At 43.6% G+C, this 15,640-nt stretch overlaps 2 protein-coding genes and 1 pseudogene across 3 annotated transcripts in view; 1 reads left to right on the top strand and 2 right to left on the bottom strand.

The window, feature by feature from the left end:
* PLEKHH1 (pleckstrin homology, MyTH4 and FERM domain containing H1) overlaps nucleotides 1-3,399 on the top strand; it is a 56,575-nt gene extending 53,176 nt beyond the window's left edge. The window contains exons 26-28 of the mRNA XM_012809881.2: nucleotides 1,387-1,473; nucleotides 1,766-1,912; nucleotides 3,174-3,399. Of these exons, the coding sequence (XP_012665335.1) occupies nucleotides 1,387-1,473; nucleotides 1,766-1,912; nucleotides 3,174-3,335 (396 nt within the window). The 3' untranslated portion in view covers nucleotides 3,336-3,399. The remainder of the gene's footprint in view (nucleotides 1-1,386; nucleotides 1,474-1,765; nucleotides 1,913-3,173) is intronic.
* A 1,956-nt stretch (nucleotides 3,400-5,355) lies between these two features.
* PIGH (phosphatidylinositol glycan anchor biosynthesis class H) lies at nucleotides 5,356-14,347 on the bottom strand. Of its 2 annotated transcripts, none has more exons than XM_003797380.3 (4): nucleotides 14,072-14,347; nucleotides 8,886-9,095; nucleotides 8,322-8,405; nucleotides 5,356-6,170 (listed from the first exon to the last, which is right to left on the bottom strand). In XM_003797380.3, the coding sequence occupies exons 1-4, from the start codon at nucleotides 14,249-14,251 to the stop codon at nucleotides 6,078-6,080; spliced, it is 567 nt and encodes a 188-aa protein (XP_003797428.1). In that variant the 5' UTR covers nucleotides 14,252-14,347; the 3' UTR covers nucleotides 5,356-6,077. The 2 variants fall into 2 exon arrangements, with proteins under 2 accessions (XP_003797428.1, XP_023373394.1); XM_023517626.1 differs by having other exon boundaries at nucleotides 8,322-8,402; nucleotides 14,072-14,334.
* Nucleotides 14,348-14,931: 584 nt separating this feature from the next.
* LOC100951069 lies at nucleotides 14,932-15,482 on the bottom strand (annotated as a pseudogene).
* Nucleotides 15,483-15,640: the final 158 nt, after the last annotated feature.

Here is a 15,640-nt window from a genome sequence, read left to right as displayed (position 1 = left end):
GCCCAGGAGTTGGAGGTTGCTGTGAGCGTGATGCCATGGCACTCTACCCAGGGGGGACAGCTTGAGGCTCCGTCTCAAAAAAAAAAAAAAAAAAAGTCTGGAAGATAGAACAGTGTGTAACCTAAACAAATACACCTCCCCTGGTGTGGCATGGCACGTGGGAATCACGCCACTCAGGTACTGGTGAAAGCTAGGTGGCCAGGAGTAGTTTCAGTGGGAACTTTTCTTCACTGGGTATCTGGTGTACATGAACTTTGTAGATAATCACAGGCAGTTCCCTGTGCTCAAAGCTAGATGGTGATCCTGTCACTAAAGCTACCAATGAGAAAATGGACATTCACTTGTTCATTCAATAAATAGTTGTTGCGCTAGCTTCTGCTATTTCCAATGCTGGTTGTTAGAGGTTGTGAGAAGTAAGCAAATCAGACTCAGTCCTTGCCTTCACAGAGCTTCCTGTCTAGCGGGGGAGATACACATTCATCAAATAAGCATATGCATATTCATTCTCTCTATATATACATGTGTATATATATAAAATTTTTTCATAAGCTGTCACAAGTACAGTGAAGGAAGAGTACAAGGTTGTTATAAAGACATAAAATGAAAGTCTTGGAAAGTCTTGGTCTTGGAAGTGGTGGGAGGTTGGGAAAAGCTTCTGGAAAAGGTGACATGTTCATCTGTCTTCCTCTTGGGTAGGCGAGATAGATCTTCTGGATTACCTACTGTAGCCTGGCCACTGAAAATTTAGTCATTGCAGGATACATCCACTAAGTGGTCACTTTCTTACTGGTAGGGCTAAAGACTGTAAGAGTGTATTTCTTTTATTTTTCTCTAGTGGAGATAGAGTTTCTTTTATTTTTGCTCAGGTTGGTGCCAAACTCCTGAGCACAAGTAATCCTCCCACTTTAGCATCCCAGAATGCTAGGATTATGGGCGTGAGTCACCGTGCCCTGCCAAGATAGCATTGCTGCTTTCCTATTTCTTTTATAGTCCCTAGGAAACTGGTTGAGGCCACATGCATGTCAGCCGAGAGACTAGGTGGAATACTATGTTTCTGAGAACTGGGAAAAAGCCTATTCCCTATGTCCATGACAGAGGAGGCAGGGGTGGCTTATGTTCTGTGGCACAGAACTTCCATCTAGTGTACTGCGGCAGTGTGGGTTCTAGGTGTGCCACAAGAGTCATCCTTTCCACCCTTGAGATGGTTAGTAGGTGGCCAGACCCCCAAGGCCAGATGCCTTCTGCCACAAGCAACCTTATCTGTTTACTCTGAATGCTGTACAAATACAATCTTCAGATCCCTGGATTTGCTTCTCTCTCATAAAGTTTTTTAGTTGGGAATCTCTCACTGTAGATATGTCTGATAGAATTTTCCTATTTTCTCAGCCTGCCCCAATGGCTCCCAAAGAAAACTCTCTGGTGTGGATTGCGGTGAATGAAGATGGTGTCAGCGTCCTGGACCACAACACTATGGTATGGGAGGATAAGGGATGTCTCCCTGACCCCTCCTCCTCCTGAACACTTGTCTTTTCTTCTCCTCTCTAGAATCAAAGGCCTGAGATAAATGATTATGGTTCCCCTATCCCTACCCAAGTTGCTATCCTCTAGTCTAGACAAAGCTTGTGGACATTCAAGATGGTGATCTCCAAATTATGACACCTCAGAGTTCTCCCTTCTTGGTTAAGGCTATCTGTGCCTTGACGAGACAGGGGATGCTGGGGATAGGTGGAAAGTTTCCCCAGAACTAACTGGCTCCCTTCCACAGCAAGTGCACGTCACTTACCCCTACTCTTCAGTGACAACCTTTGGTGGCTGCAGGGATGACTTCATGCTTGTGATTAGATCCATTCCAGACCAGAGCTCTGGAAAAATCCACATTGAGAAGTTGATCTTCCAGATGGCTGCTCCCAAGGTGGGTCTGACAGCTGCTAAAATATTTTTCTCTGATCTGGTATGATACGGTGGGGCTTGGAGCTTAGAGGAAACTGGAGTTATGATAGTATTCTAGATGGGCCCTGCCCCAAATAAAATTATTTATATTTGTGATTCCAAATGGTTCTGGAGGATTTGCATCTCAGTATCACTGCTGAGCTATTAGGTAGAAGAACTAGTTAGGAGGGAACTAACTTTTTTTTCAGACAGAGTCTTATTCCATGGCTCTGGGTAGAGTGCTGTGGCATCACAGCTCACAGCAACCTCAAACTCCTGGGCTTGAGCAATCCTCTTACCTCACCCTCCCAAGTAGCTGGGACTACAAGCACCCACTACAAAACATGGCTATTTTTAAAGATGGGATCTCATTTTTGCTTAGGCTGCTCTCAAACTCCTAAGCTCAAGCAATCCATCCGCCCCCAGCCTCCCAGAATGCTGGGATTACAGGTGTGAGCCACCTCCCTTGGTCGAAGGGTGAATTGACATTGGTCTAGCTAATACGGTGCTCTTCACTGTGATTCTCAGTCCCAGCATGTGAGTCCTGACAGGGGTGCCCACTTGCTCTTCTCTTATTTGCAGTAGGCCCCAGGGAAGGGCAGCTTCCTCTGTAAGGTACACTCATCTTATCCCTGCGTTCTGCTGACCCAAAACTAGGTACAAAGTGGACAGTCTCCACAGTGCTTCTTCCTTGTGGTCTTGAAGGCAGCAAAAAGATTTTTGCTTTAGGAACTGTATTTCTTCTACTCAGTACAGGAAATGGTGACCAGGTGACCAGCAAAAGTAACAATTACAAAGGCTCAGAAACCTCAGTTCTAATCTATTGTGTCTGACTCCTTTCTGAGAGTAACTGGAAACCCGGTTGTTCTCCACTTTAACCCTCAAGTTTGCCAAACTCCTCCTTTTATTGCCACCCTGCTAAAGGAGAGGACATCCAGATCCATTACCCAAGAAAGCCCCCTTACCTGGCTGTAGCACTAACCAGAGCACATCATTGGTCCTCTTTTCCTCGGGAGGGTACTGTGCATCTCAGAGGACTTCTGAACCAATGCCCATTTCACTAGGCCTGTGAATCTCACAGTAATGATGCCTTTGAATTTTTCTTCTGGGTAGGTATTTTAAGAGATTAAAGTAATCAAGGCCTAGGAAAGTTATATACCCAATATAATACAGCTAGTAAGTGAGAAAGTTAGGATTCAAGCCAAGGCTAGTTCAATTCCTTCACTTCTCTGACTTCTCCTTAGATTGCAGAAGCTACTTTCATCATGGCCAGCTACATGAACCACTGCTCTGCAACTGTGAACCCATCCACCAACCCACCTGTAGCCCGTCAGCTGTGGGACCTGGATGGACAACAGCTCTTTGCTTCAGTTCCCCGTGCTACAAAGGGGCCAACATTGCTGTGAATATTTCTCTCCCTTTCCCCACCACCACTGATGCCTCTGGGATTAGACTGTATATCCTGGGGTATGACACTACTGTGATGGGTCTAACAGCCCCTGTTTGTTCTGTGGAATGTGTACTTCATTGTCTCTGAAACCTTTACCCTCTAGGTGCCTTACAATGGTTTCAGGGATTTTAAAAATCCAGACCCAATGTAAAAACCACTTACTCTTTTTTTTTCTTAAGAATAATGACTCTAGATGCTACCTGATTTCTAGACATAGACAGGGATGGTCTACTGTTACTGAGAGCATCAGTGCTGTAATTGGGGCTTTCTGCACTGACACTCTCAAGGAAGCTAATATTTTTTATGTGCATGTGTCCTCGTGGAGATTTATACTTGAAGTTTTCAACATCCTTGAACGGAATACGAGTAAAATTTCTAATTCACCTAAACTCTGACAAAAGCATAGAACTCACTAAAACTGGACGGCCTTTCCCCAATAGGAAAGGTGTTGGCACGACTGGAGAAAAAGGAATAGACTCACTTTTCTGTGTTATTGGTTTGTAGGCATTTGCAGTGCCCCTTCTGGGGCAGCTGCTCTTACCTTTCCAGGACAACACACTATCCCTACTAAGATCCAAGTTCTTTTCCCTCACACTGGATTATAAGCCAAACCCAGTACCAGTGTCCAAGCAAGGACATGGAGGAGGTTTGATGTGACCCCTCCCCTCTCATTCTAACCACTGGACGGGGCTCAGCAAAGGCTGTGCTTACTACTGTAGGACATGTGGTCATGATTTGTTTCCCCATTCTTTGGGAAACCAAGCAAAAGGACTCTGTCAGACCAACCAAGCTGAGTCAGGAACACAGAAGATGCCCCAGGCTGGTAGGCCTGGATATGCTCTTACAGACTTCTAGCGAACTTCGCTAGGAATTAGTTTGAGGGCAGGGGGCACATAACGTGGTATTTGCTCTAGCCTAAGAGCATCTGATAACACGATAGTCCCCCTCAGACTTGAGTACAGAGATGATCTCTGTCTAAGCCTTCCCCAAACAGGAGAAAATAAAACGAAAGAGTTCATACTCTGATTTTCCAACCTCAGAGAAACTGAGTTTTAATTCAAAGCTCTAAGATAGCCTTAACATTTGTCAGTAAAGTGCTGAAAACTGTGTGGGTTTAGCAGTAGCACCCCAAAACCAAGCCTTTCACCTCAACAATGTGTGTATGTCTCACACTGCAAAAATTGCAAGGTGGGAACTAGTCTGTCTGAACACCTCAGCTGCTTTGAGTGTCCGCTCTCTCACCCTTTAAAACTCGGTAAGCCTGGCTCGGTGCCTATAACTCAGTGGTTAGGGCTCTGGCTCCATATACTGAGGCAGACAGGTTCGAACCTGGCCCGGGCCTGCTAAACAACAATGACACTGCAACAAACAAATAGCTGGGTATTGTGGCAAGCGCCTGCAGTCCCAGCTACTTGGGAGGCTTAGGTGAGAGAATCGCTTAAGCCCAAGAGTTTGAGGTTGCTATGAGCTGTGACACCACAGCACTCTACTGAGGGTGGCATAGTGAGACTCTGTCTCAAAAAAAAAAAAAAAATTGATAAGCACGATGAAAAAAGCACATCAGATTCTCTGCCTTTTTAAAATGAACTTGACTCTGTAAAGCAGATAGTTTCACAGCCATTTCTATACCTATCTTTCACCCCAGGATCTGGGGATCTAACTTGATATTTCTACCTCGAATAAGTCACGTGTGCCACAGGGTCCTGGATAATTCCCACAGGGCTTGTGTAAAAGAGATTACAGCTCTGGTCTATAACATCTTGAGTGTCTCTGAGGACAATACGGATAATATGTATTATCTACCCAGGAAAGAAAGCCAAGATTCCAAAGAAGAGTAAGCAAAAACAGAGCTGTGCTCATACTGAATTTGGGGGTCAAATTATTTTCCCCACTCTCCTTCCCAACCTTTAGAATTTTCCCTTAAGTTTATTAATATTATACAGAAGAAACTGCCTTAGAAACAAAGGCTTCTATAGTTTGTTTATTTATTCTTCTTTAACATGGAAGTCCCATGTCTGAAAACCAAAGTCAAATTTCTTTCTGGCCTTTTGTCTCATCCCTCTTGGCAAAAAGCAGCTTTTAAACAATAGAAAATGCTGAGTAACAGAAAAGTGTTAATGAGCTTGACATCCATTACTGAAATGCCATGATCTTGTCTGTCAATAAAAAGCACCTGTCTGTGAACCAGGTAATTACTGTGTGTTTTGGAAGATCTGTTTATTAAGAGTCATAAGAAATCAACCCTGTACAGAACACAGGAGTGAGGTGGACAGGTACTGCTAACAAGTACCAAAAGGGCTTCTTTTTTTTTTTTTTCCCTAACTTTATACACCGGTTCTGTGCAATTGGAAATTATACTTTTTCTTGAGAGATTTGGTATCAGTTTTCCCCTGTCTAACTCAACAAATATCAACACAAAGTAAACTTGAATATGCTTAGGAATCTCACAAAGTGCTCTTTGCCAAATTACTTTTGGTCTCTCTCCTGTTAGAAAAGTGGGCAGAACCTTACAAGGGAAACACTATAATAAAAAGAAGCATTGAGTTAGATTTCCAGTCACCTGCTCTATGGCGCTGACATCCACTATGTCCTAGGGCTGTGTCCAGCGGATGGTTCAGAGTACAGAAAATAAGCCAGCCACTGGGGCTTAGTAGTCATCTCCCACGGAAGACAATACTGGCTTTCTGAATGCTGGGACTCATGGACTTGTTGATGTGTCTTTCTGGTGTGCCAGGATCTCCTGGCAGCTCCTGTACACTTCAATCAAGCAGTCCAGCCGTGGCTTGGCACTCTGAATTCCAAAGGGGAGAAATGAAGAGTCAAGGTGAACATAAGACAATGCTCAAGGTGCTGTATATACATACAACCTCAATCTCTCACCCACATCAAGTAGTCTCAGTGGTACATGGGTGAGCTCAGAGAAGTAAGAAGTTCAGGTCTCAGAGGACCTTGTTGGGAAGAGTCCCAGTTAGGCCCATAGCCCAGCCTGTGAATTGTGCAAGACAAGAGATCAAAAGACAGCTTTTTAATCTGTCTAAATGTTAGGACCTCCATCAGTTAAGACCAAGCAAGATGAAAAACAAGGATTAAGGATGATGCCTGCGGCTCAAAAGGGTAGGGCGCCAGTCCCATATGCCGGAGGTGGCGGGTTCAAACCCAGCCCCAGCCAAAAACTGCAAAAAAAAAAGAAAGAAAAACAAGGACTGACCTTCTTCAGAAATGCTGCAAGTTGTAAAATTCATCCTTAGAGACAAAGGCAGTTTAATACATAAATACTGAAAAATATTTTGTACAATTAAATGTAACACAACCAAAATTAATAAAAAAGGTACAAAATGGGGGAAAACAGATGTGGTAAGGATATTCAATAAACATTTGGTACCCAAAATATATGAATAATTATTAAAAATATATAAAGAATTATTAGCAATGTATAATATCTACTTTAGATTCTATTTGGCTAATAGAAAAGATGGAAGGCTCGGTGCCTGTGGCTCAAGTGGCTAAGGTGCCAGCCACATACACCTAAAGGTGGCGGGTTCAAATCCAGCCCGAGCCCACCAAACAATGATGGCTGCGACAAAAAAATAGCCGGGCATTGTGGCGGGCGCCTGTGATCCCAGCTACTTGGGAGGCTGTGGCGGGAGACTCACTTTAGCCCAGGAGTTAGAGGTTGCTGTGAGCTGTGATGCCACAGCACTCTACTCAGGGGGACAGCTTGAGGCTCTGTCTAAAAAAAAAAAAAGAAAAAAGAGAGAGAAAAGAAAAGATGGATAATTTAAAATAAAAGGAAATATTGATAGATAACATAAGGAAATATGAAAATTCTATCATTTAAAGAGATAAAAATTTAATAACTTTTTCTTTTTGGCAATTTTTGGCATACACCTCCTCCAGTATATGGGGCCAGTGCCCTACTCCTTTGAGCCAAAGGCGATGCCCCAAATTTAATGACTTTAAAATGCCTTAACCAATGTATTAAACTAAAAAACAGCTAACTCCATCATGAGCCAAAACTATACAAAAACAAGTACAAATTCCCAAAAGTTTGGTAAAGTCCAATCTCTGAAGGTCAATCTCATACACTAAAAATCTATACAACTACTTATAAGCATTAATAATTTTGAAGAATAATGCAAAATAAATTTTTTATCTTAGCTGTCTTAAATCCTTTGAAAAGGAAGGGCAGTGAGGCAGGATTAACTGTACATATAAATATGTACATATCTACCTAGAAAATAATTTATTATAATCCTATTTGTATAAATGTCTTTTGTAAGAACAAAATAAAAAATGACCTGAGCATGATTTAAAAAGCTAGCAATATGGGGGCGGCAGATGTGGCTCAAAGGAGTAGGGTTCTGGCCCCATATATTGGAGGTGGTGGGTTCAAACCCGGCCCTGGCCAAAAACTGCAAAAAAAAAAAAAAAAAAAAAAGCTAGCAACATAGCTCAACAGCTGTAGCACAGTGGTTACAGTGCCAGTCACATGCACCGAGGCTGGTGGGTTTGAACCCGTCCCAGACCAGCTAAATAACAATGACAACTACAACCAAAACATAGCCAGGCATTGTGGCGGGTGCCTGTAGTCTCAGCTACTCGGGAGGCTGAGGCAAGAGAATCGCTTAAGCCCAAGAGTTTGATGTTGCTTTGAGCTGTGACATCACGGCACTATACCAAGGGTGACATAATGAAACTCTGTCTCAAAAATAATATAAGATAAAAAATCTGCATTAACTCCGAATATTTCTGAAAGTCTCCATTTGCTTCAGAGAGGAATTTATGAAATAACTAAAATCCTAATTCTCACCAAAGATAGCTATCAGTTATCTCCAACACAAACAACAGAAGTTTACATTCCTACTGAACAGAAGTGGCAGTGGATATTCAGGAGGAGGAAAAGGCAGAGGGTTTCGTGAAGAAAGGTAGTTTCTATGCTCACCTGGAAGAGAGGTACTACTTGGGATATCTCATTTGGTTCCACTGGATCTTTCAATAAAATGCAGAGGTAGTAAATCACCTTCTGCTGTAAGAAGAAAAAAACCCAACAGCAGGGATCTAAGTGAAACTCATTTTGCCTTCTTTTCCTTCAAGTTAAGGTACAATACTTTTTCATAAATAGTGATGTCTGAGAAGTAGAACACATAACAGCTTTTGAAAGTGGGGGAGAAGTACATTGTTTCTTTAAATGAACAAAAGACCAAAAATGAAAAAAAGAAAGAAAAGGTGAAACAAACCAGAGATGATTCTGAAGCTGGGATACAAGACAAAGTTGAAATGCTGACTCCCCATCCATGAAAACCTGTGTCATCTCTTTAAAAATAAAGGAATTTATCTGTACAAGTTTCACTTCTATGGTTTGCAGATATACCAGCCAAAAAGAAAAGAACTATTGGAACAGAGAGCCCTCACTCTATGTACAGTGTTTACTCCTGGAACACCCCATGAGTTAGCTACTTCCTCCAGAGAGGCCTGTAATATTAATACTTACTTCTTAAATACCTACCATGTAAATAGCCTCATTAATGATAACATCCTTGACCTTGCCCATCTCTATAAAAGTAGTGCTTTCTTTGCCTGAAGCATAGGATGAAGTCATCTGGATGCCCAGGGAATCAATGATTAACAGAGTCTCCTGATCAATCTTCACAAAATGGAGGTAACCAAGGAGGCCTAAGAGGGTGATGAAGATGGCAGCAGAGAGGATCATGCTGTTCTGAAGAGAGAGCCAGACACAGGCAGTAAGATTACCAAGTGGTCCTCCACATATATCTGTGCTTTATAACAGGTCATCTCTAGGCAATGAGGAAAAAGCCTTTGTTCTGTTTTGAGTTGAACAGATGAGAAGAACATTTCATGACTTACTGTTCTGTTAATAATAAAGGTCCCTGCCTTCAGTCCCAGCTACTAGGGGGGCTGAGGCAGGAGGATCACAAGATTGGAGGTTACAGTAAACTATGATGATGCCACTGCACTCTAGCCTGATGACAGTGAGACCCTGTCTCAAAAATAAATAAATAGGCTCAGCGCCTGTAGCTCAAGCAGCTAAGGCACCAGCCACATACACCAGAGCTGGTGGGTTCAAATCCAGCCTGGGCCTGCTAAACAAAAATGACAACTACAACCAAAAAATAGCCGGGCGTTGTGGCAGGTGCCTGGAGTCCCACCTACTTGGGAGGCTGAGGCAAGAGAATCACTTAAGCCCAGGAGTTGGAGGTTGCTGTGAGCTGTGACACCATGGCACTCTACCCAGGTGACAGCTTGAGGCTCTGTCTTAAAAATAAATAAATAAATAAATAAGGGTCAGCGCCTGTGGTTCAGTGAGTTGGGTGCCAGCTCCATATATTAAGGGTGGCAGGTTCAAACCTGGCCCCGGCCAAACTGCAACAAAAAAATAGCTGGGCGCTGTGGCAGGTGCCTGTAGTCTCAGCAACTTGGGAGGCTGAGGCAAGAGAATCACTTAAGCCCATGAGCTGGATGGAGGTTGCTGTGACCCTAGGTTGCCATGCCACTCTACCCAGGGCAACAAAGTGAGACTCTGCCTCAAAATAAATAAATAAACAAACAATAAAATAAAGGTCCTTATCACTTGCGATTCTTCCAGATCCTCTGTTACTTGTAGTTGCCAGTGACTAAATGATGTATGTGTTGAAGGCTCAAAAAATGATGTCTATAATTTATATCCTTGACGCTAAGACAGATTTAGAACAGTGTTTCTCAACCTTCCTGATGACGCGACCCTTTAATACAATTCTGTAGGTCATGACCCACAGGTTGAGAACCACTGATTTGGAACATTTTAACATTCTGAAGTTGAAACATGTTCTTCTATTGGTGTTTTTCTCAGGTAGCATTGTTTTCTCTTCTTTTTTCCCCAGAAGCCATTATTTTTTCCCAGAAGGCTGGTAAAGAAAAAAAAATCATTGATGATCTAGAATGAAGGAAATTCAGTAATTCTGGACTGCATTCCTTGAGGGCAGGAAGTTGTTTTATTCTTTGTACTGACAAAACACCCTCCTTAACCTATCCTAGTCAGGCTCCTCGAAGCCCTGTAGGCCCCAACCCATGAGCTCTTTGTTGACACTGCCTTGCCCACTCAGTTGCAAAGAATCTTGCAGTCTGTTTAGGGAGAACTCCAACCCTTGCTATATGATGTCTCTGGCCTGCCTATAGCAAAACTCCTATCATGTCAGTTTAGCCAGAATCCCACCTTACCACTGGTTTTCCTTTTTAAAATTAATTAATTTTCCAACCACTGACTCCCATCCTGCTCCTTGGCTATAAATCCCCTCCTGTTCATGCTGTATTTGGAATTAAGGAATTCGAATTCTATACTGAAGTATCTTTTCCCCTATTGTAGGAGTTTCTGAATAAAATCTGTTTTTACTACTTTATTGACTAGCTCTGGTTTTGACAATACCTTGCTACTTCTGTACAACCACAATAAGATTCGCTTTTTGTTTGGTCCACCCTGAGCAAAAAATGATTTTTTAAATTTTTTTTTTGTTTTAAACAGGGTCATAGAAAGAAAGAAAAAGAAGAATATGAGCCAGAGCCCAATAAAATCTAATATTTACTATTTGGCCTTCTAAAGAAAACATTTGCTGACATCTGTGCTAGATAGCTGTTTGTTCATTGATAAACCAAGGCTTCAGTGCTAAGTTTCTTATGATCCAGAAAGATCAACTTTGAGTTAATCAGCTGCCTCATATGGTACAGTGTCTTGTACATAATCTGAACTAAGTAAACATTATGGAAGAATGGAAAGGAATAAAATTCATTCCTGGTCCTTATAGCTTTATTACAGGCAAAATTAATACATAGAAAGTATTCTGGATGATACTATGATACTGACTTTAAGTGCCAAAGGAAAAATTAAATAAAAGAGAGAAAGAAAGATATTAAAGCACAGAGGACTATCCCATGACTTCCAAGGAAAGAAGATTTAATTTGTGCAGAGAAGGTGGTGGTTACTGATGGATGAACTTAGTTGAAAAGGGGAAGGCTCACACCCGTAGCACAGTGGTTACAGCACCAGCCACATGCACGGAGGCTGGCAGGTTTGAACCCTGCCCAGGCCAGCTAAACAACAATGACAACTGCAACAAAAAAATAGCCAGGCATTGTGGTGGGTGCCTATAGTCCCAGCTACTTGAGAGGCTGAGGCAAGAGTTAAAACTTAAGCCCAAGAGTTTGAGGTTGCTGTGAGCTGGAATGTCACAGTACTCTACCCAGGACAACATAGTGAGACTCTGTTTCAAAAAAAAATAAAAGGGGAAGAATATTCCAGGTTGGAATAAATAAGGTAAAAACCTGGAACCTTTAACAGAACTGTGGCCCAAGTGTGGTGGCTTACATCTGTAAACAAAGCGCTTTGTGACTCCAAGGCAGGAGGACAGCTTGAGGTCAGGAGTTTAAGACCAGCCTGAGAAAGAGCGAGACCTCTTCTCTACAAAAAATAGAAAAACTAATGCGTTGGTACACGCCTATAGTCCCAGCTACTCAGATAGGAGAACTGCTTGAGCCCGGAAGCTGAGAGGTTACAATGAGCTATAAGGATGCCACACCGTTGTAGCTCAGCAATAGAGTGAGACCCCGTTTCAAACAAACAAACAAAAAATAATAGAACTGTGAATTCAAAAACAGGAAGGAATGAAGGGATGAAAAGCAATAAATGCTTGATCAGATCCCTGTCAGCTTTTCAATAAGATAATCCTTGCCTAAACCTTCACTACTACCTGCATGATTTTCTTTTTTTTTTTGAGACAGAGTCTCACTATGTTGCCCTGGGTTGAGTGCTGTTGTGTCACAGCTCACAGCAACCTCAAACTCTTGGGCAAGTTCTGCATTATTTTCTACATCATTTCTCTGTCTGGAATTATAACAATTTACTATTCATTTGGGTTAGAGTTTAGCCCATGTTTGAATAAATCTTTTCAATCAGATTTCTTCCCACTCCAGATATTTATTACTCTTGGGAATAGTTTTGAATAGGAGGAAAGATAAATTGTGATACATAGGGCCCTCAGAAAGTGTTGCCGGGGAGTTTAAAGGAGGATGAGGTCACTGAGTTCTAGACACTTGATGGGGATAAGTAGGGTACACCAGGATGAGATAGATAAAAGACAGAACTGAACTGGCATGAAAATTAACTTCTACTTGAAAATTTTGCCTAAAATCAGCTATACTATAGTATAAAGCAGGGGTCTTCAAACTTTTTTATTTAAACAGGGGCCAGTTCACTGTCTCTTAGACCGTTGGAGGGCCAGACGGCAGGCCCCGGGACGAGTTGGCTGCTAAGCAGGACAGGCAGTGGCAGCAAAAACACCTGGCAGGCAGGATACGTGTCCTAGGTGGGCTGCATATGGCCCGTGGGCCATAGTTTGAGGACGCCTGGTATAAAGTAAAAGGAAGGGTTTCAGGGTCAGATAGCCTGGATTTGAAGCCAGGATCTGCCACTTAATAACTTTGGGACTTTGGATAAGTTATTATTCTTTCTGAACCTTGGTTTTCTCCTACAGTTGAAGTAAAGAATTCAGTAAAGCACTTGAGAGATGTAGTAAATATCTGTTCCCTCCTCCTCCCATGACTACGTACAATGCTAGAACTCAGGCTAGTATTATGTTATCATAAACTTCAACTATATTACAAATTAAATTTTAGGGAACTGTCAACTTAATCATTTTAACTGATTTATCAACAAACTTTTAGATACAATTTTGTATTAATTAGGTAGTCTTAATTCTGCATATGTCAATGCTAAATCACCATGCTCTGAAATATGCTTTGATAGCAAAAACCTAATGGATGAAGTAATGGAAGCAATATTCAAATTACAAACATTAAAAGAACAGCCCTGTTATACTGAGCTCTGCTCAGATCACTCCTGGGATAACATATTCAATTCAGGCTCTACAGATGGAACTAGAACTCATCCTGAAAAGGGCAACTGGGACAATTCTATTTAAGGGCTGTCACAAAGTTACTGCATTTGACCAGTGAAGCTGATATGGCAGATATTAATTCCATTTTAGAGTTATGAAAACTAAAGCTCGGAGAAAATAGGAATGAGTCAGGAAATTGAGCACAGAAACCACGGATGTCAAAAACTTCATAATTCTTCAGAAAATACTTGAAATTGGGGAAGGGTCTGGGAGGAGGGGGGAGGGTTGGTTAAATTACCTTGGAAAACAGCGATTAGGAAGAACTATAACATATCTATACACATACACGCACTCCCGTGGAATCAAAGACAATCTGTGGAAGAGTATGTAAGGTACTGTTAGCAGTAATAACCTCTGAGACATACAAGTGATGGATGAGGGGGACGACCCACCAAACAGATCTTTGAACTCTTGGAATTAAATAACCGATGGTGCAGTAAACACAGCACACAGTAGTAAAAGTTTTAGACTGTCGTGCAATAACTGGATGTATGCTGGTAGATCCACAGAACGTGGCAGCGGCCAGGAGAGGGAGAATGTACGGCAGGAGCACAAACTTCACTAAATGTAATGAAAAGAGCTGTCCAGCAGCCTCATGGCCTGCCCAACACCAGCGAGTTCCCGCTCTCAGGTCCTACCACTGTAGGAGAGTCCAGCTAAAGGTCCAGACATCACCCAAGACCCAAAAGACCCTAGCGAAGCCGAACCCCCAGGCTGCGAGCTCGGGGAGGGGCCGACCAGCCTTTACCTCGCAGAGCGTGAAGAGTCCGTAGGCCGCCAGCCACACGGTGCAGGTGACAGCGGTGAGCGAACGCAGCGAAAGGCGAGGGCAGCTGAGGCAGAACTCCCTGCAGGACCGGGAGTAGTAGCGGTGCTGCAGGGCTAGGCGACCGCCGTAGATATCCGAGAAGCTCTGTTCCTCCTCCATGGCCGGCTCACCCCCACCCGGGCGCCACCGCCCCTCCCCGCCGCGCCGCGCTCGCCCACCCGCGCCCACTCGCCGGCTCTGCCCCGCTTCCGGGGGCGGGGTTAGCTCCGCCCCGCCCTGCGCTCTGCGCAGCCGCAGTCGCGTGCCGAGAGCCGACCTGCGACCCGGAGCCGAAAGTTCTTCGAGTCCGGGCTGAGCCCGGGTTTTGTCTTTTTTTTTTTTTTTTTTTTTTTTTTTTTGCATCCAATCACAGTTTGTAGCGGGTTTCTTATTGCCAATCTGCAAGTTACACTGAACACATCATTAGCGTCACCTGTGCAGGAAACCAGTTTTGTTTGGGGAAAGGGTAAGCAAGCTGTAGCTTCAATTTTGAGTTCATTACAACTTCTCAAGAATTTCACCAACAACCTATACAGTACAATTTCAAAAAAGTAAACTTGTTAAGGTAAGCAGACAACTCTTTAGAAGCCCAGACACGTGTTCTTGCTGGGTTTACGTTGAACTCTCCATCTACAATGGGCAGTCATGAAGATGATCTCCTTCGGACAACATGGGCACAGGGCCGGGACGATCCAGAGGGGCTGAGGGAGCCTGAGGACGGGAGCGGAGGGGCCGCCTCTTGCTGCTTCACGTTGGAGACAAGCCGCGTCCAGTCCATGGGCCTGCACGCGTCCTCGTCATCATCTGGTGTAGCGCTTGATGTAGTCATCCACTTTATTCCGGAAGTCCTCCTTGTCCCGCAGGTGATGCTCTGCAACCTCAATGTTCAGTGGGTCATCAAAATTCAAAAGATCAGTAAACACCCCAAACAACATCCTTCAGTGTTCGTGTGGGAGCCCAGCCAGTGCCGTGGATGGAGTGTTATCTCAGTAAACTTAGGCAAATTTCACCTGTCTCTGTGATGTGGGGGTGCCAGATCCTGGTCAAGCATTTCACCTTGGGAGGCACCATGTTGTACGCTTGGGGGACTTCAGTTTCAAACGGAAACTTTCCACCCTGGGAGTAACCCTCATCTGGGGTTACAGTTAGTTGAAAGCAACGAAGCTGGTTTGGATCAGGAAAATGCACTTTACATTTAAGGACAAGGTAAATGAGCTTAAAGTTCTGCAACCTCTTTAACAAGCAACTTGTCTCTCACAGAAACCCTCCTAGTGGAGTCGGATGCTGTGGCTGACGTCCGGGACCCTTTGAGACCACCATGGCGCTTCAGTGTGCTTGCCAGCGTTAGCATTCCTGCTGCCTTTACCCTGGGCACCTGCAGACAGGCGAGGCTGGCCCGGCGCCCAAACCTGTGCCCGGCCCGGGCGGCAGCGGCGAGAAGAGCCCCTCACAGCCGCACAGGATCTGGGCGGCGGCCGCGTTTTGTCTTTTTTGTCTTTTTTTTTTTTT

This window comes from Otolemur garnettii, unplaced genomic scaffold (genome assembly GCF_000181295.1).
Source record: "Otolemur garnettii isolate 467f Iridium unplaced genomic scaffold, OtoGar3 scaffold00115, whole genome shotgun sequence".
NCBI classification, from domain to species: Eukaryota; Metazoa; Chordata; class Mammalia; order Primates; family Galagidae; genus Otolemur; species Otolemur garnettii.
This window is presented reverse-complemented; position numbering and strand designations above follow the sequence as displayed.

Excerpts from the sequence above, each read along its gene's own strand:
- PIGH (XM_003797380.3), bottom strand. The coding sequence starts at position 14,251 with ATGGAGGAGGAACAGAGCTTCTCGGATATCTACGGCGGTCGCCTAGCC. Across the intron at positions 9,096-14,071 it reads GACTCTTCACGCTCTGCGAG|AACAGCATGATCCTCTCTGC; the intron begins GTAAAGGCTGGT and ends CTCTCTCTTCAG. Across the intron at positions 8,406-8,885 it reads TTAATGAGGCTATTTACATG|CAGAAGGTGATTTACTACCT; the intron begins GTAGGTATTTAA and ends TTCTTCTTACAG.